Genomic DNA, 18,346 nt, shown 5'->3' with positions numbered 1-18,346 from the left:
TTTGAACGCTGTTCCTACATGATCGAAACAAGATGAGCACACAGCTTGAATTAACTGATACATAAGCAATTTTCCACAGTCTGTCCGAGTTGTCACAAATATCTTGCACTCAAACACACTTTCAGGGCATCCCTCTGAAATTTAGTTATAACTATTGATGTTAAACTACAAACGTATCCTTTTAGATCAGTTGCCTTCATCATTTTCGGCCGATGTAAGTACTTCAGAAAACCACGGTGCTCGGTTACGGCTTATCCTTTCACCACGTCTACTGACGATTTTGCTTCGCCACTTACGACTATGCGTGCCAAGCATGATTTAACACCTATGTTTCTTAGTTTGATGAAAATCAAAACCCAATTTTAAAGGAAGTTCTCCTTTTCCGGTGGCAGCAACGACGTTCTCTTTTACAAATGCTGCTGTAGCTAGAAATGTGGCCTCACCTAAATGAAAAGTACAAGACATCGTTGTTACAAAGTTTACTGGATGTATCTATACAAGAACATTCACTACTGAAACCTTTGAAAATACCTCATCGTCGAGTGTTGCCCATAGTAAAGTTAACAGGACGTGTCAACAATCAGTGAAGACGAATACCAGTATAAAAAAGAAGCATGACATACGATTCATTTAAGTGTTTTTGCTCCTGAAGCAAAATATGTTACCAAGAATAAGTGATAGCACCACAGACGTCCCAAGAAAAACTTGTTCAAAAAAAGAAGGAAAAGATAGGAACTCTCTCTCTCTCTCTCTCTCTCTCCTCATTTACCTAATCACTGGGATGTTTTGTTGGTAATGACTAAATCCAATCCTCCCATGCGAAAACAAATCAAAGCACACACACACACACACACACCCAAAAAAATTTAAAAAAACAAAACATCATCGATATCGTGTGTGAATGTTATTTTAATGCTTTTAAAGGAACAGCACCTCTGTCGACGGACGGAATGCACGGTTATAAAAACATATAAACATTATTCGCCAAATGGTGAGAAAAAAAATACCCATCAGTGAAAAGAAATAATGTTGGTTCAACGAGGATGATTTCTAACCATGCTGGTAGTACCTTTGTTAATAGTGGCTGCTTCTTTGTTAGGATCAAGTGCTTGACCACCATAAAGAGGTATCATGAGATAAGGAGGAAGAAAAAGAGGATAAAGGATAGATGCTCAATTCTGGAATGATACCATATTTGTACATTTAGATCTTATGGAAGGACTAACGCTCGTTTTAGTTTCATACAATCGATGGATGGAACTCCATTGTTGTTACGAACAACTGATACTTTTATAAAATCGGAATCCTAATCTCACCGAGATGTCACAGTTACAACAAGAATTACACTCGTCGATGGATCGAATCGATTTGTCAGAAATAGAAAAATAGCAATGGTACGGGGTACGAATTATTATTGCAACGTCTTTAACTCTTTCACCAGAAGCTGTAGACGAGACAGCTAAACCTACAGTGAGGGATTTCAAGACGATAATGAAAGGAGAAACAAAAGTCACAAAGACAGACGCAGCCACAACGGTGGAAGAAGAATACACACGAGAAGATTTTTAAACATCATCTGCTCTAATACCAAGTACGTTTGCAGCTTCCGTGTTGACGCCCTGTCCTACTTCCAGACGAGAAGAAATAAAAGCTGAGGTCAAAAAGCTGATGTGGGCACCTTCTTCAGCAGAAGAGAAAAGGAAAGGAGGAAAGACAGAAGTGGCAAAAAGACATCAAGAAAATTGTCATTACACCATAACCGGCTCCTACTCCTATTGCTCGTTGGACATGCCAAACCTTGTCCAAACCAATACAATGCGAATCTAAGAGAATTATCGTAGTGGGTGACTTATAGAGGAAGAACAACAAGAATAGTTAAACCCATCATGTAGACACTTTTAGCTAGCGTTTACTACAACCCTGCACATGCTGCTGGTTACAGGAGTTCAAAACTTGTATGGTTTTGCTAAATCCTAACTTAAAAGTGCACGTTTTCCGAATGTGCCACAGTGATTACAAAAACAAGCAACGTATCCATTAGACACATCTGATGATGTATCTCATTTCGCAAAGTACAATTGTGGTTAAAAAATATTTCGCTTATATAATAGGTGTATTTTCAAACTCATCTTGGGTATTTCCTTTAACTTCTTACACAAGTTAGAGTTAGTACGAGATATAAATCTGGTTTTGAAACATAATGGTTGTAACCTTATACAATAGACAAAGAAAGATTTCTAAACTATACTGTTAATTTTTTTTCAATAATTAAAGTACGTAAAAAAAAATGTTCACCTCCGAAAATCCTGAAACGAAAGCCAGTGTCGTGGAACGTTTTCAAAGAATATTGAAAGAACGTATGTAGAAACATTTTACACATCCTCAAAAAATTGACGTGTTACCACGTCCGGTCAAAGCTTACAATCAATCATACCATCGTAGCATTGGACGTGCGCCGTAAGAAGTGCCTAATGAAAACGAAGTGATAGCGTTTGATCGATTGTTTGGAACGTCGCCTACCACCCCAAAGAAGAAGTGGTGTTCAAGACTGGAGACTGGGCTCTCACTGGAAGAACCAAAGACATATCTGACAAAGGTTATTTACTTAACTGTACAACCAAAGTACTTCGTGGCATTGGATATGTACGTGGGCGTTTTCCTTCTGTCTACAAATTGGAAGACATGAATGGAAAGGTGTTAATAAAAAAACACTTTAATACCCAGAATTGCTAGGAGTGACCAAAAAAGAAGATAGTGTACAATATCAAAATCATTCTTGACCGAAGGACATGTAACGTGGACAAAACGCTGACTTGAAGTGAATGTGCGTTGGAAACGATATACACCTAGTTTTGGTTTTTAGATTATTGCTTATTGACTATAAAAAGAAGTAATCAACATGTCTTTAAACACATCGCTACCTTTACATCTCGGAGTTCCACTGTTCACGAATTATGAAAGCAATCTCTATGTGGTGTGGAGCGTGTTCCTAAAACTCATATTTACTTTTTTGCCAAATCTTTGTGGTGTATTGAGACATCTTAGCAGACATTGCAAATCTGAGTTAGCAAGTAGACAAATAATTGTAAACAATTTAACCCAACAGTTGCATGGGTTATCTTTTTCCCAGTCTCTCCTTGCATTATACTAATGGCAGTAACAACAACAACAATGGTTGTCAAACCGCCACCTAGTTAGATCTGAGAGAACATTGTTGCATGAACTGCTCGTCGCCCGATATAACGTACTTAGAAAATGTTGACCCTCCCCCGAGGCGGTGGGTGGGTCCTCTTTGGTTCATGATTCAGGGGCGTAGTCAATCCGCTAAGATGTTACCTCCTTACCTTTAATAATTACGGACTAAAGAATATATTTTCACTTTAAGGAAAGATGAAAATCAAGTGCCGATATAGCATAACTACCACGGTACATTTCTTCTTGAAGGGAGAATTTTCCAGGTCTGAAAAAAAAAAACATTGCCGAGGGCGTGCTCCTGTGCATGGACTAATGACTTAGGTCAGACGGGGTAGTTGTAAGTGTTCTAATAATTTCTAGAACAGTTTGATTATGCCTGCATGTGGCACGGATGAGGTTTTAATATTACGAAAAGAAACTTAAGAGTAGTGACCGGTTATTATTAAATGATTTTAAAAGCAAGGCTTTCAAGATGGTCACTATTGTCGTCATACTGGACATCAGATCAGCACCATTTTAATTTAATACATACGTTACAAGGTTCTGGTGAAAATCCCATTATTGATTGGACTGTTTTGTAGAATTCACAAGATGTGCATGGTCACCATAGTGAATAACAGATTTGTACCATTTCTTTTAGGACCAACTATACATCGTAAGAAGTCTTCTGAAGAAGCAAATTGCTCATATGATGAGCCATCTGAAAGAAATAGCCACATCAAGATGACCATCATTACCAATTAGGTATCATGAGAACTTTATCGGTTAAACTCCCCATGCTGAAATGACCATCCATTTGCGTGTGCAAGATTGAGGGTCAGTTTGCATCATTTTCACTTAAGACCAACTAGATGCTGTACTTTTGATGAAAACCTGTCATTTCCATGTACGTGTAGTAGCCTATAAAAGACTTTCAAGATGGCAACAATGGTGTCCATATATTGGCATCAGATCAGCACCATTTTAATTTAGGACCAACAAGGGATCTCGCGTTTTCTGTGAAAATCACAAACTCATACAAGTTCCCTTTTTGACTAGCAACAGTAAAAAGACTTTAAAGATTAGCAGCAGGGAAGCCGAACAGACCACTTGGTTGAAATATAATTTGCTTAAAACAAAATATCATATGAAAAAAAGTATGTACTTTGTTTACATATATGAGGTCGCGCCTTCCCTGCTGCTATTAATTTAAAAAATTATTGTTATAATAAATAATGGTACGTCCGGAATCTCATACTGCAAGGATAGCTCGGGAACGATTAGAAGCAATTAAGAAATTTCTTCCCGTTAGAGATTCATTTAGAAACAATTACAAGCGCAGCAGGAAGCACAAGTTGAGTACGAAGAAGACACTAAAAAACTATTTAAACCCGTCACTACAGCCACTGAAAAAACTATATGGGGAGATATTAAGGAGGAGGATGAGGAGAGGAAAAAGGGTATTTTTCCAGTATTAAAACAAACGGCTGAGCGGGCTAAAAAAACAAAAAAGATTTTACGAGATCTTCCAACTAATATAGCTGCAGCTCAACCTCCACCCGTCGGTGAAGAAATACTTGAAGGTATTGGAAAACTTCGTACTGAAATAGGTGATATGAAAGATCGTGCATCAGAAACAGAAGCACAGCAAGCAAGGGCTAAAGTGGATATAAACGATAAATTTACCAAAGTAGGTATTGACTACATAAAAAACAATTTAAAAAACGTAGATAATTTAGCTGAGTTTGCCGTGAGGAGTTATAATCGACGAGATAAAGTTTTAAAATCCGAGTATGCTGATGATTCTATTGGTCGTGAAAATTGGTATAAATGGATATATCGCATTTATTATGATGAAGATCAGGCTAGAAACATGGATGCTAGATATATCGAATTTTCTAATGCAATAGACAGATATCTTGCACTAATACAACAACCACAACCTCCTCCACAGCAACAGAAGAAACAACAACCACAACTTCCTCCACAGCAACAACCTCCTCGACCAAAATCTCCAGGAGATGATGTACCAGGTGCTACTGGTAGCCGGAAATAACTCACCAGAAATAATTAATGAAGCAGCTGATATTTGTCGGCGATTATTTCAAGGTGGTATCATGGATATTGGTGTTTACCGAGAACTTATCGATGAACTCGTTGATGATTAGTTGTCACCATGATTAGATAAATGGTAAATAAAATAAAAATGATCATGTATAATAGACATTATAGACCCGTACAGGTCAGAGCGGTAAACTCACGATTACCAATCTACAGAGCAACTTACGGAGATGGACTTGGTGATGTTGTTCAAGGGTTATTTAGAAGATTAGCTCCAAAAGTAGCACCTGTTGCAAAACAATTATCTATGAAAGCTATTGATGTTGTTCGTGAAAAAGCTCCTGGTGCAATTGTCAATGTTGCTGGTAAGGCGTTCTTGGCGATCAAAGATAGACTAGCACGATTAATGCGACGAAAATCACAACCAGTAAAATTACCAAGCACTACAGATATGCCCGCAGACGTCAGTAAAATAATAAATCAAGCCGCAAATAAAAAAACTAGCAGCCTTGATGGATCAAAAATCTGATGAAGTACAAAGAAATATTACTGCAAATTTGATAGCAGGAAGTGGACTTCGTGTTCGTCGATAATTGATTTAAATCGAAGATATATAATAAAATGTTTAAATGTATATCCGACTCAGCATTTAAAGTGGATGAACCGGTCCTCAAAGATGAATCGGTACGTGATTATCAGTTTTATTCCTATGATGCAAGACAACCAAATCAACGGGGGCGTATCGAACTTCAAGTTCAGGATACAAGTAGATATTTCTTACCCGCTGAGGCATTTATTGAAGTAGAAGGTGAACCTGTAAAGATGGATGGTACTGCATACGATGCCATATGCACGAGTTGTTTTTGTCAACAATGGGATCATGGCATTATTTGATAGCGCCACATACATGATTGATGGAAGAAATATCGAATCGATTCAGAAGGATGTCGATGTTGCTACAACAATAATTGGTCTAGCAATATATTCTGATGATTATACAAAATCAGCTGGTCCATAAATGATGTTTGCTACAGATATTACCAACCACGCTGATCATGTTCAGTATATTAAAGTACAAACACCACGAGGTACTGCATCTGATCCACAACCAGTTGATTTTGAACATGAAGATAGACCAGGTGCTGCTTTTGATATTATTAAAAATATTAATGAAGATTTCAACCAACTTGGGATTTGCAACACGCCGAGCAATGTTGTTAGGAAATAAAAAATTTTCGTGTGCGATTCCGCTGTCTCACGTCTTCGGATTTTGCAGAGATGTTAGAAAAGTCATCTTTGGAGTTAGAAACACAGTTGTACTTGTAAGAAAAGGTGATGATAATGATGCGATCTGGAGAGGGGATGGTGTTGCTGATGTTGGTATGGTAAAAATAACGAAACTCTCATTGTGGATGCCTGTATTAACTCCATCCGTCACAGAAGAACAGAAATTGTGTTTTATGCATCAAGGCGGTAAATCATTACTCTCATGGTTAACAGTAACCACAGATGCTGTTCAAAGTACCGTTAGAGGTATATTTACATGGCATATAGCATCACAAGCAAGGTGTTTCTGCGCCACGACATATTTTTTATTGCGCTGCAAAATAATAATCGGTTAAATAGTCAGGAACGTTCACATATGATATTTGACAATTTCGATGTTAAAGAGATTTCGTTGAGGATAAACGGACAACAAGAACCATCCGAAGATATATCGTTAGATTATACCATAAATCATGTGGCACGCGCATATCATCGTTTGATGACATTTATGGGACGTGATCTAAACATAGACACAGGGCAGCAAATATCACAGTCAGATTTTACAAGACTGTATCCGATTTATTATTTTTCGCTGGATCATCTTGATTTATCCAAACAATCTGATATACACTTCCGAGCTCATGTTAATACCCCGCCAGTACTCGCGGCTGGTCTTCCAGTTGTTTATGGTCCTTACAGAGCAATCACGGTTATACTTAGTGACAAAACCATGTTACTTGAAGGTGGTAGCGGTCGAATGAGAATCATTGATGCACCAGTGGAAAATCTATAATCATTATTTGGAGCGTGGCAAGTATTTATCATAAAAATGTCATGCAGTCATGTTAATGTCACTCTGACTCCCGGTCAGGTGAAAAAACTTCAATCAAATTCAACAAAAAACTGCGGAACAAAAATAACGTTAAAACAAGATCAGATTTCTAGTGGTGATCCAAATAAACTATCGTTAACCAAGAATCAAATTAAACACTTCAATAAAGCACTGAAATCAAAAACTGGAGTTCAACTTGTTTTTTCTCCGAGTGCCATCAAGGACATGGTTAAAACAGGTGGTATTTTTCCACTTCTTGCAGCAATACCAGCATTAATAGCTGTTGCCGCTCCAGCCGTAGCAAAAGCAGCCGCGTTAGGTGCTGTTGGAATAGCTGCTGGAATGGCTGTAAAGAAAGCAACAGGAAAAGGATATAAAAAAGGGAAGGGGTCTAAGATTGCCAGGATCTCGTTGGGGAAGAGGTCTGAGGCTTCCAGGATCACTTCGTTAGACGCTCCAGCATCAAATTTTGATTTACTCGATGCTGCTAAACGATTAAAAATAAAAAACTTCAGAGGTGTTTTTATGCGAGATCAATTACCGAAACAACCAAATGAATTCGAAACAGGTATTATTAATCTCGACTCGAATTCAGGACCCGGTACTCATTGGGTATCGTACGCGGTTGATCCAAGTGGAATCCTTTATTTTGATTCATACGGGTTAGCTCCACCGCGTGAGTTTATCAAGTATGTTGCACCACTTCACGCGCAAGTTTGGTATTCAACGCTACCCACACAAACAATGACAGATCCGCCAATGTGCGGCCGTGAAGTAATTAATGTACTTTATTCTATATCAAAATCATCCAAACCGCCACATAAAGTCGTGCATGATTATACAAGCAACCGATTCGTTTTAAACAGATCTTAGATCTTATATAATGGTTGATATTTACGGAAGAAGATCTTCTTCCGGTGTTAAAAAAAAGAAAGATGACATTGATCTGTCGAAGTACGCGACTAAAGATGAACTCGCTGATATTATGAATCTTGCTGAAGTTGACCCAGATGAGGTTGTTATTTTTCAGGATCGATATGGTAAACTAAAAACCAGCAATATCAAATGGAATGATATAGTTCGACGAGTACTCGGTGCGGTCACGGAAAATATCCCCGTGTTTGCTGACAGCGGAAAAATCAGGGATTCAAGTGTATCGTTTACAACTATCAGAGACGAAATTACAAAAAGCGTTGCTAATCGCGTGAAAAATACCGGTGACACAATGACGGGAGAACTCAGTATGAATGGGAATAAGATAGTTGGTTTTAAGAGATCCAACATCCGACGAAGATGCCGCAACGAAAAATATGTTGACGTCAACTACAACACCGTAGATGGTAAATTATCCACGTTGCGGGCCGAGTATGATGTTCACGTTAACGCGTTTACAAATCTCCGTAGAAATTTTAGAAAACTTAACGAAACCGCAGATGAATTTTTGGTAATCCGTTGACCGTTGACGCAAAACTATCTGATATCAAAAAAACATTAGATACGATCAAACAAACACAGCAAGATATCGTAGCGGGGATTCCTGAGATCGTTAATAAAACTACTTTGATTAAAATTCCACCTGGAGTAACTCCCGGCCTATTACCAACATCGTATACACAGTATCATCTGGATTCGCAACATGGTCGCAGCAAAATAAAACTGCTAAATATACCGCAACAGTCACTGGTGTGTACAGGCTGTCTGTGTTCAGTGCTGCAAAATTTGAAATATTCACAACGTATCCCTGGCGTCATTCAACTGATAAGTTTTCCGGGGTTGTGTGTATCATATTAAATAAAGGAAACGAAGAAATATTTATTCTGGAAACAGCTGATAAGAAATTAACCGCAGCATCTTACTGGTGTTGGTTGGAATTTGTAGCTGAAACACCTCAATTATTTACTGCATAAAATAATAATGAAAACCCCAATCGACGTTCAAACTTTTAGATATAGTCAAGCGCGTGAATGGCAATCAGCGTTGAAAGATATCGTCGAACAATATACAGTAAAAATAAAAAATATCGACGACGACTAGTTATCGTCGACGTGATTGTTTATTCAGTATCCGCTGATGTTGCTGGAACCGGTGTGATATTATCAACAATGACGATAACGGCACCAGTAGCTGTGACAATCTGTATTTCAGCTACAACAACGATTGCAGGTGTTCTTAATATTATTGCCAAAAAAATATGTACTTGCAGGAATGAAAAATTATCTGATTACATGATAAAATTACATACGGCGACGGTCGCATACTCGAAGTTATCTTCGTTGTTATCAGCGAGTCTCAGTGATGGAATTATATCTGATTTCGAGTTTTCAGAGATGATTAAAATATACAACTGCGCTGGTATTGAAAGTACGAGTATTTATAATGACATCAGTAGAGCTACTCCAGCAGATCGTGACAAACACAACCCCGCACAAGACCACGATGATCTCAGTAAGCTCGACTAATCCTGAATTTAACATCAATTTTCCAACTGCAATTCCAGTAAAAGAAATTGCACTAGCGTAATTACGAGTATATTATAGTTGGCCAAACATCAGATCGAAATCATTTAATGGTACACCAGCAAATAATTCGCTTGTATTTGCTAATAAAAACAAACCGGATGGAACACCTAACTGGAACGTTGTTGGGATACCCACTGGCAGTTATGAGATTGAAGATACCAACGAAGAATTTCATCGCAGAATAAAAAATATCACCGGAAAAGAATAAAAAATATCAATTAACGTTCATGAACCAACGCTGTCTTCTGCGATCGAAATAAACTCTCCTGATTATGTCGTCGATATTTATCAGTCCACGATAAGAACGGTGTTAGGATGGCCTAAAATCCCACCACCGATACCACCACCGTTACCAGAACCAAAACAGTCTGATTATGTTACGGACAAACAGTCATACCATGAAATTACCCCATCATACAAACAACATTTACTTGATATAAAAAATGCAACGGTGGATATCGAATTTTTATTTTTCTGCAAGGATATTATTCAGTGGAATTTTGCTATTGAGTTAATTCCGAAGAGGAAAAAATTAAAGAGGAAAAAGAAAAATAGATGTTTACTTAAGTCAAATTATTGAATATTTTAAAAAATTAATAAAGAACATAAAATACATCTACAGCTGCTACGGCAAAGTTTCCAAGAACGTATTTTTGGTATAGCAAGTTCACGCATCGAAATCATCAAATATGATGAAATATTAAATCAGCTCGCGTCCGACATGGAATATATTAACCAGCGATTAATTCAGGCAATAATTAATCATACTGGCGACGATCAATTTAGGTCTAAACAACAGTTTTTAAACGCATATTCGTTGACAGAAGCTACACTGGTAAATTTTAAATTTGCCGGGTATAACGTAGACGACCTAAAAAATCCACCACCAAAATCATCGAGGAAAACTTCAATGATATACTAGCTGCGTGGAGAAAAACACTACCACCTCAGGTTGTTCTCAGATACAATAATGATCCATACGGCGGCGGTAGACATGTACCCCTCGGAATCGTTAATATAACATCGACAATCTCGGTTAATCTAGTTTGTGATGTGATCGATAGTAGTTATCAAATAGATCTTGGAAAATCAAATCAGGCTCAACAAGGATATATCTTATACACGTTCACACCACAAGTTTCCCCTGGGGATTTGATTGTGCAAGTACCAAACAATCCTATTTATCTGCAGTGTCATACTAATATGTTAACACGAATAAATTTTAAACTCACTGACCACCTTGGACGATTAATTGACCTACGGGGAGAGGAATTAATTGTGAATCTGTATGTAAAGTCGTAGATTTTTATCGTAATGATCTTTGATCAGAAATATTTTATTTTTATCAGAAAGATTTTATTTTATTAGAAATATTTTATTTTATCAGAAATATTTTATTTTTATCAGAAATATTTTATTTTTATCAGAAATATTTTATTATTATTCTGAAATATTTTATCAGAAATATTTTATTTTATCAGAAATATTTTATTATTATTCTGAAATATTTTATTATTACTCTGAAATATTTTATTTTATCAAAAATATTTTATTATTATTCTGAAATATTTTACTTTATCAGAAATATTTCATTATATCAGAAATATTTTTTTATTCTGAAATAATTTGCTTTATCAGAAATATTTCATTTTATCAGAAATATTTTATTTTATTCTGAAATATTTTATTTTATCAGAAATATTTTTTTGATTCTGAAATTGATGGGTAGTTAGGTAGTCAAAATTAACAAAATCAATCAATTTTGTGATTCTGATGGAGTGTTGGTACTCAAAATTACACAAATCCATCAGTTTGTTAATTTTGATGGTTAGTTAGGTAGTCAAAATTATACAAATCGATCAGTTTGTTAATTCCGATGGGGTGGTCGATACTCAAAATTATACAAATCAATCAGTTTTACAAAAAATACAACAAAAATATCTTATTATTATTCTGAAATATTTTTTTATTTTATCAGAAATATTTTATTTTATTAGAAATATCTTATTATTATTCTGAAATTGATGGGGTGGTTGGTACTCAAAATTATACAAATCGATCAGTTTTGTAATTCTGATGGGGTGGATGGTACTCAAAATTAACAAAATCAATCAATTTTGTAATTCTGATGGGGTGGTTGGTACTCAAAATTAACAAAAATCAATCAATTTTGTAATTCTGATGGGGTGGTTGGTACTCAAAATTAACAAAATCAATCAATTTTGTAATTCTGATGGGGTGGCTGGTACTCAAAATTAACAAAATCAATCAATTTTGTAATTCTGATGGGGTGTTTGTTACTCAAAATTATACAGATCGATCAGATTTTATGGAGAAAAAAAATTTCAGAATAATAAAATATAAAATATTTCAGAATAAATAAAATATTTCAGAATAAATAAAATATTTCAGAATAAAAAAAATAAAATATTTCAGGATAATAAAAAAATAAAATATTTCAGAATAATAAAATATAAAATATGTCAGAATAATAAAATATAAAATATTTCAGAATAAATAAAAAATATTTCAGAATAATAAAAATATAAAATATTTCAGAATAATAAAAAATATTTCAGAATAAATAAAATATTACACGTACTCATGTTCGGTAACGAAGTTACTTTGGATCGTTTCACGATCTAACATAATTTTTCTTAATTGTCTTACACGAGGATTGTTTTCTTTTGCCTCGTATTCATGAGATAAACCTAATCTAATTTTTTCTACTGCGGCAGAGAGAGGGACGAACTCCTTGACCTGTTCATCTTTGACTGCATCTAGTGACTGGAACATCGCCGCCTGAATTCGTTTTATAAACTTGTATTCAGACGACAGTGTAAAACCACCATCAATTTTACGTTGTTCTAAAATATCAAAATCACAAATAATATTTTCAGGATTCAGTTCATCAGATATATTAATACCGTCTTTGTCTAATTTTTTAATAGCAACAATTACATCATCAATATTTTCATTATTTAGTATATATATATATATATATATATATATATATATATATATATATATATATACATCTTTAAAATAAAAAATATATCCCCTTATGAACCCCTAGTCGAGTGTTCTAGCGAGTTCAGAAGGATGTTTCTAGGACAGCACAACATATATAATGAATGAATGACGACACAACATATAATCCCTTATTAACCCCTAATCGAGTGTTCTATCGAGTTCAGATGATACACAACACAAACCCCTTATGAATCCCTAGTCGAGTGTTCTAGCGAGCTCAAGAGGTCGTGTTTCAAGGACAACACAACATGTATAATGAATGAATGAAGGAAGGAAGGACAGTACAAACATAAATCTTAATTAAGGACGGCACAAACATAAAGGACAATACAACACCAAGGACAGTACAAACATATACGGGGCCTTCTCTACACTACACAGATTTTGAAAACACCCCCCAGTAATCAGCCCGTGGGTCATACAAAACATGTATCCACCACTGGTGACGTGGTGGGAGGGTGTTTTTTTCTGTTAAGTTTCGAGGGCTGATGGGGCCCCAATTAATTATAAAAATCGCTAATAAGCGTAACCAACGACAGTTGTCAGTCATGGGACTCGATCGCCAGACCTCGAGTTTCATAGTTCGACGCGTTCGCAATGAGCTACGAAAGCATCTGATGTTTATACGTTTCAGAAATTATTATATAGCTATGGTTTCTGAATAGATTGTAAGTTATATGTATTTCTGCATTAAAACAGCGGTTTCTGAATAGATGGTAAAATATCTGCATTAACACAGAGGTTTCTGAATATATTGTAAGTTATGCGTATTTCTGTATTAAAACAGCGGTTTCTGAATAGATTGTAAAATATTCCTGCATTAAAACAGCGGTTTCTGAATAAATAGTAAAATATCTGCACTAAAACAACGGTTTCTGAATAGATTGTAGAATATTTCTGCATTAAAACAGCGGTTTCTGAATAGATCTAAAAATAACTTGCTATATTGCACGATGTAACCACGTTTATTTGTCTGTTTTGTAAGTTAGAAACCATAAAAATCCTTCTACGAGTATAATTATTGATATTAATTACGACGTAGATAATTAATTAACTAATTACGACCATAAAAATCACAATCTACGGAGAAATATGTTTACAGAATTATCTCCCTTCGCTCAAGTCGAAAAAATAAGTAGCATGTGAGTGGGAATTTCTGACCAAAAAAATGAATAATTAAAAAAATAGTTAATAAATATAATTTGAGGTAATTACTTGCTAAAGATGATAGTTTATCTCATTAACAATAATAGAAAATAATTTTTTGTTTATATTTTTTGGAAAGAGGGGATTTGGTTATATTTTCTGCGACGTATTTTACCACACGCGAGTTAATATCAAAGTATTTTGCAACAGAATACATTGATTGAAATGTTTTCTCTTCACCGGTCTCTGCATTGAGGGATTTAACTACCCTCCTTGCAACTGTTTTTCATATTTGCCAGTACTTCCCCGTGCAGAGTTCTCGTTTTGTGTAATGGTCTGAAGATTGGATAAATTATTGTCGGTTTCCACACCGTTGATGTGATCGATACAAGACCATCTTTGATCACTCCGAAGAAACACTCGTATGTGAAACGATGACAGAAAAACCTTTTCTTCCCAGCACCAAACATTAAAAAACCGGTATTAATAACAGTACCAACTGGTCTCTTCAACCTGCAATTTCTAATCAAACCATCACGATTTGATTCGTAGTTTGTTATTATAGGATGCTTCACAAACTCGTGGTTCATTATAATAATATCATTTGTTTAAATTATAATTTGTCTTAAAACTTGGTTAGATAATCCTCCACGGATTTTATAGCGTTGTTACTGTCATTATTTTTTTTGTCATAATATCTTTTAAGCTGGCGATATTTTTTTCCACCACAACTTGCACACAACTGTGTTTTTTCTCGTACTCCAACACCATATCGCAGACATGGTATTGGTCCTCAGCTTCCAGTGAGCGTTTTGCATGTGTTGTCCGCAGAATTCCTTTTTACAGGATTTATTACAAGGAATCAATGAACCGATCATCAACCATTTGCATCGAGACATTGTATATATAATATTTTAATTTCAATATTTGTTTGAAATATAATATGAACGAATTCGATAGATTATCCCGAATAAAGCCTTGGAAAGCAGATAAATTTAATCTCGACAGAATATCTCCTGACCTACCGATGCAAGATCTGGTTGATCCGAAAAATAAAAGTTTGATTAATAAAATTCACGACGCCAAGAAAGAATTTCGCACAGATGGTGCATCTCATGTCTGGTCAACGTTCAAGATTATACGCAACAAAGATATCATCGACGCTATGATGAACGACAAACGAGCAGCAATTATCGTTAAATACCTCGATAATCGCAAATATCTTTTCAGAATAAAATTTGTCGTGCGAACAGAAACCGATGATTGGATTATCCGTGACAAATATGATCCTGTCCATGCTAATAAAAAAAACTGTCGTACTAAGTAAAGATTCCAAACCAGGTCTATTGACCGGTATTGGCAAACCGTATTATGAACCAGCATACCCTGGAACAGCAGTTATTTATGGAATCTATCCGATGAATGAAAAACCTAGCGTTGATAATCTGAAGCCGATGAAATTTTCAAAAATAAACTGTGTAGCTGAACGAGTAACAAAACATTTTACCGTTTCGACTCGTGGAAACGGTTTAACAGATAAAAGACGTAAAATAATAAACGAGTGGGGAGAAATGGTTAAAGATACCGGAGCGTCTATTAAAGATGTCGCTGAGTTAGGAAAAAAATTAAAATTCCCAATAACCGTAGCGACGATAAAAGGAGAAATATTATATGAATCAAAATATAAATCAAAAGGAGCTTCGATTAAAATTATTGATCATAACGCACACGCGTGGACTAACGCAGTAACAATATTTCCACGAGATCGAACTGTTAAATTTTACCCCCCAAATAATTCTGGGGGAGGCATGTTTGATTTTATTAACGAAATAAGTAAAAACGATCCCGTGTCAGTATGGTTGTTTCAAAGTTCTGAAAACGACGAATCAGATATGGAAGAAAAAAGTAAATTTGATCAGTTTGTAAGACCGAATGGTGTTATTTATCGAACAGATCTTCTTCACGAGAAAATGAAAAATCTTACGCTGCAATATACTGATGATTCTGACGAACTGTTGAGCAACTGTTTTACTGTTCCGTCAGTTGCGGCTCATTTTGCTAGAAAGAAAAGTTCGTGGAAGCCAACTAGATTTGATTTTCTCAATGATATAACATCGAGTTGTGTCGAATACGGACACGGCGGATTATGGAATACTAAATACGATCATAAAGATGTTATTTCAGTTGATATGGTTGCATGTTATCCAGGATGTTTTCTCGGATACGGAGATTGTTATGTATATTTTAAGAAATTCGGTCATCCGACACATGAAAGGACGAGAGTATCAATAAATGGACCATTACCGGATTTTGACCTGACTGGATTTGCTTGTGTCGAATCATTCGAGTTTGCTAAAGATCTTCATACGATTTGTTGTTTGGTTCGGTAGGCATTTTTCAGAAAAAATGTGGGCACCAATAGTATTGTTGCGATATATGCTTGATTGTGCGATATTAATATCGCTGACGATCAGCGAAGCAATTATATCATACCGGAAAGAAACTGAAGTTTGGTTACCACAACAAAAACAGTATTCTGATGACGAAAACCCCGATAAAACTGATTATGAGAATAAAATTACGAAGGATCTTGACAGAAAAATAATTGGCAAGTTCACCCAAGGAGGATCATATGATCATAAACGATATTGTACAAGATTGCTCATGGACGATGCTGAGTTAGATTTCATAATCGATGATACAACGAATAAAAACACGTTTATAAGTCGAGAAATAGCTTTCTTGCCAAATGGAAATAAACTAGGTACAATTGTAAGTTATGTGGACGGTGAGTCAACTCAATATACTCATACAAGATCATCAATCTTAGCGTACGTTTCAATAAATTTATTATCGATGATAAATAAGGTTTCTGAGTTTGCTGTCAGAGTTGCCACGGATTCGTTTTATATCAATAAAAGATATTCAAGACTGTTAGAAAAATTAAATATAGACACTTGTGCATCGTGGGGTTCGTGGAGAATAAAAAAGGAAACTATACTTAATTATTCCGAATCCGCTGATGTTGCGGTTGAAGATATTTATTGTAAAAAAAACATCAAATATTAAAGCTATCGTCTGCACCATCGGTATACGATCCAATAACTAGACACAAGACAGTTTATCTAAACGGATGTGGAGGTTCTGGTAAAACCACTCGAGCGATCGAACTATTTCAGAATTCAGATATGATTGTGCTAACACCTACACACGGACTCGCTTGAGAAATGAAACAACGAGGAGTACAGTCATGTACTTGTCACAGCTTTTTTCGATACAAGGGTGACGCATGGACTCCTGATCAAATGGGAGAAAAATATATTCCGAGGATTATCGTTTGGGATGAAATATGTACAGTATCCTCAGAAACATTAAAAACATTTCTCGATTGGTTATTAACAAGAAATACTGCTGTGATTATGTGAGGCGATCACGGTCAACCACCACCCGTAGTTGGACCATCTCCACATGATTGGCTGAAAAATTTCGTTGATTACTATGAAGAAATAACTGATGATCATAGAGCACTTGATGCAGAATTACAGGAATTTTAAAAATTAATCAGACTACAACCGAATAAAATTCAGTGTGAAGTAATGCGTGAAGTGATCTCAGAAACACCCATGAACGACTTTCTACAAATGTGGAGACCAAACGATTTGATAGTTGCAAGTAGAAAGATAGTTCGTGATACACTTCAACAGGAGTTGTTTCAGTTACAACGAGAAAAATTTCCAACGTTACCAATTCCGTTATGTTATCGACCAGCAGATACGCGACGGCAAAATATTGACTTTGATATACCAGGACAGGGGAAACAGAATCTTCTGTTGAATGATATTGTTGCAGTTGATGTCAATGTTGTTGAAGATGCTCTACGTGCTGATAAATCCCCGTGGACGCTTGGACACGCGATGACGATTCATTCATCTCAAGGATTAATTATTACTGACACAGTTGTTTGGATCGTTGATGATCGTATCGAATGGTCGAACATAGTTTATCTTGCAGTGTCTCGAGTTAGAAAAATATCTCAACTGCGGAGAATCGTTATGGACTCGTCAGTGATCAATGATGACCTCGACGGTGATATAAAAAGAAAAAAAATTGACTGGTTATAAACAAAGTTACAAAAAAAATAAACGCGATTTTGATCTTGGTATTTAATTTATTAACACGCTGAAACAACAACAGAATAATCATTGTGCAAGTTGTAATTGTATAATGTCATGGCGGTATCTGAAAAATGATCCAAGACAATTTACCGTAGACAGAAAAAATAACAATCTTGGTCATACACGAGAAAATACTATGT

At 35.7% G+C, this 18,346-nt stretch overlaps 1 protein-coding gene across 1 annotated transcript in view; it reads left to right on the top strand.

Moving 5' to 3' along the window:
* The window catches only part of LOC149797047 (uncharacterized), a 41,699-nt gene extending 36,469 nt beyond the window's left edge, over positions 1 to 5,230 (top strand). Inside the window, exon 3 of the mRNA XM_089960700.1 lies at positions 5,034 to 5,230. Within this exon, the coding sequence (XP_089816826.1) occupies positions 5,034 to 5,230 (197 nt within the window). The remainder of the gene's footprint in view (positions 1 to 5,033) is intronic.
* The last annotated feature ends 13,116 nt before the right edge of the window (positions 5,231 to 18,346 follow it).

This window comes from Sinohyriopsis cumingii, chromosome 6 (assembly GCF_028554795.1).
Source record: "Sinohyriopsis cumingii isolate HCF-2022 chromosome 6, ASM2855479v2, whole genome shotgun sequence".
Lineage (NCBI taxonomy): Eukaryota > Metazoa > Mollusca > Bivalvia > Unionida > Unionidae > Sinohyriopsis > Sinohyriopsis cumingii.
This window is presented reverse-complemented; position numbering and strand designations above follow the sequence as displayed.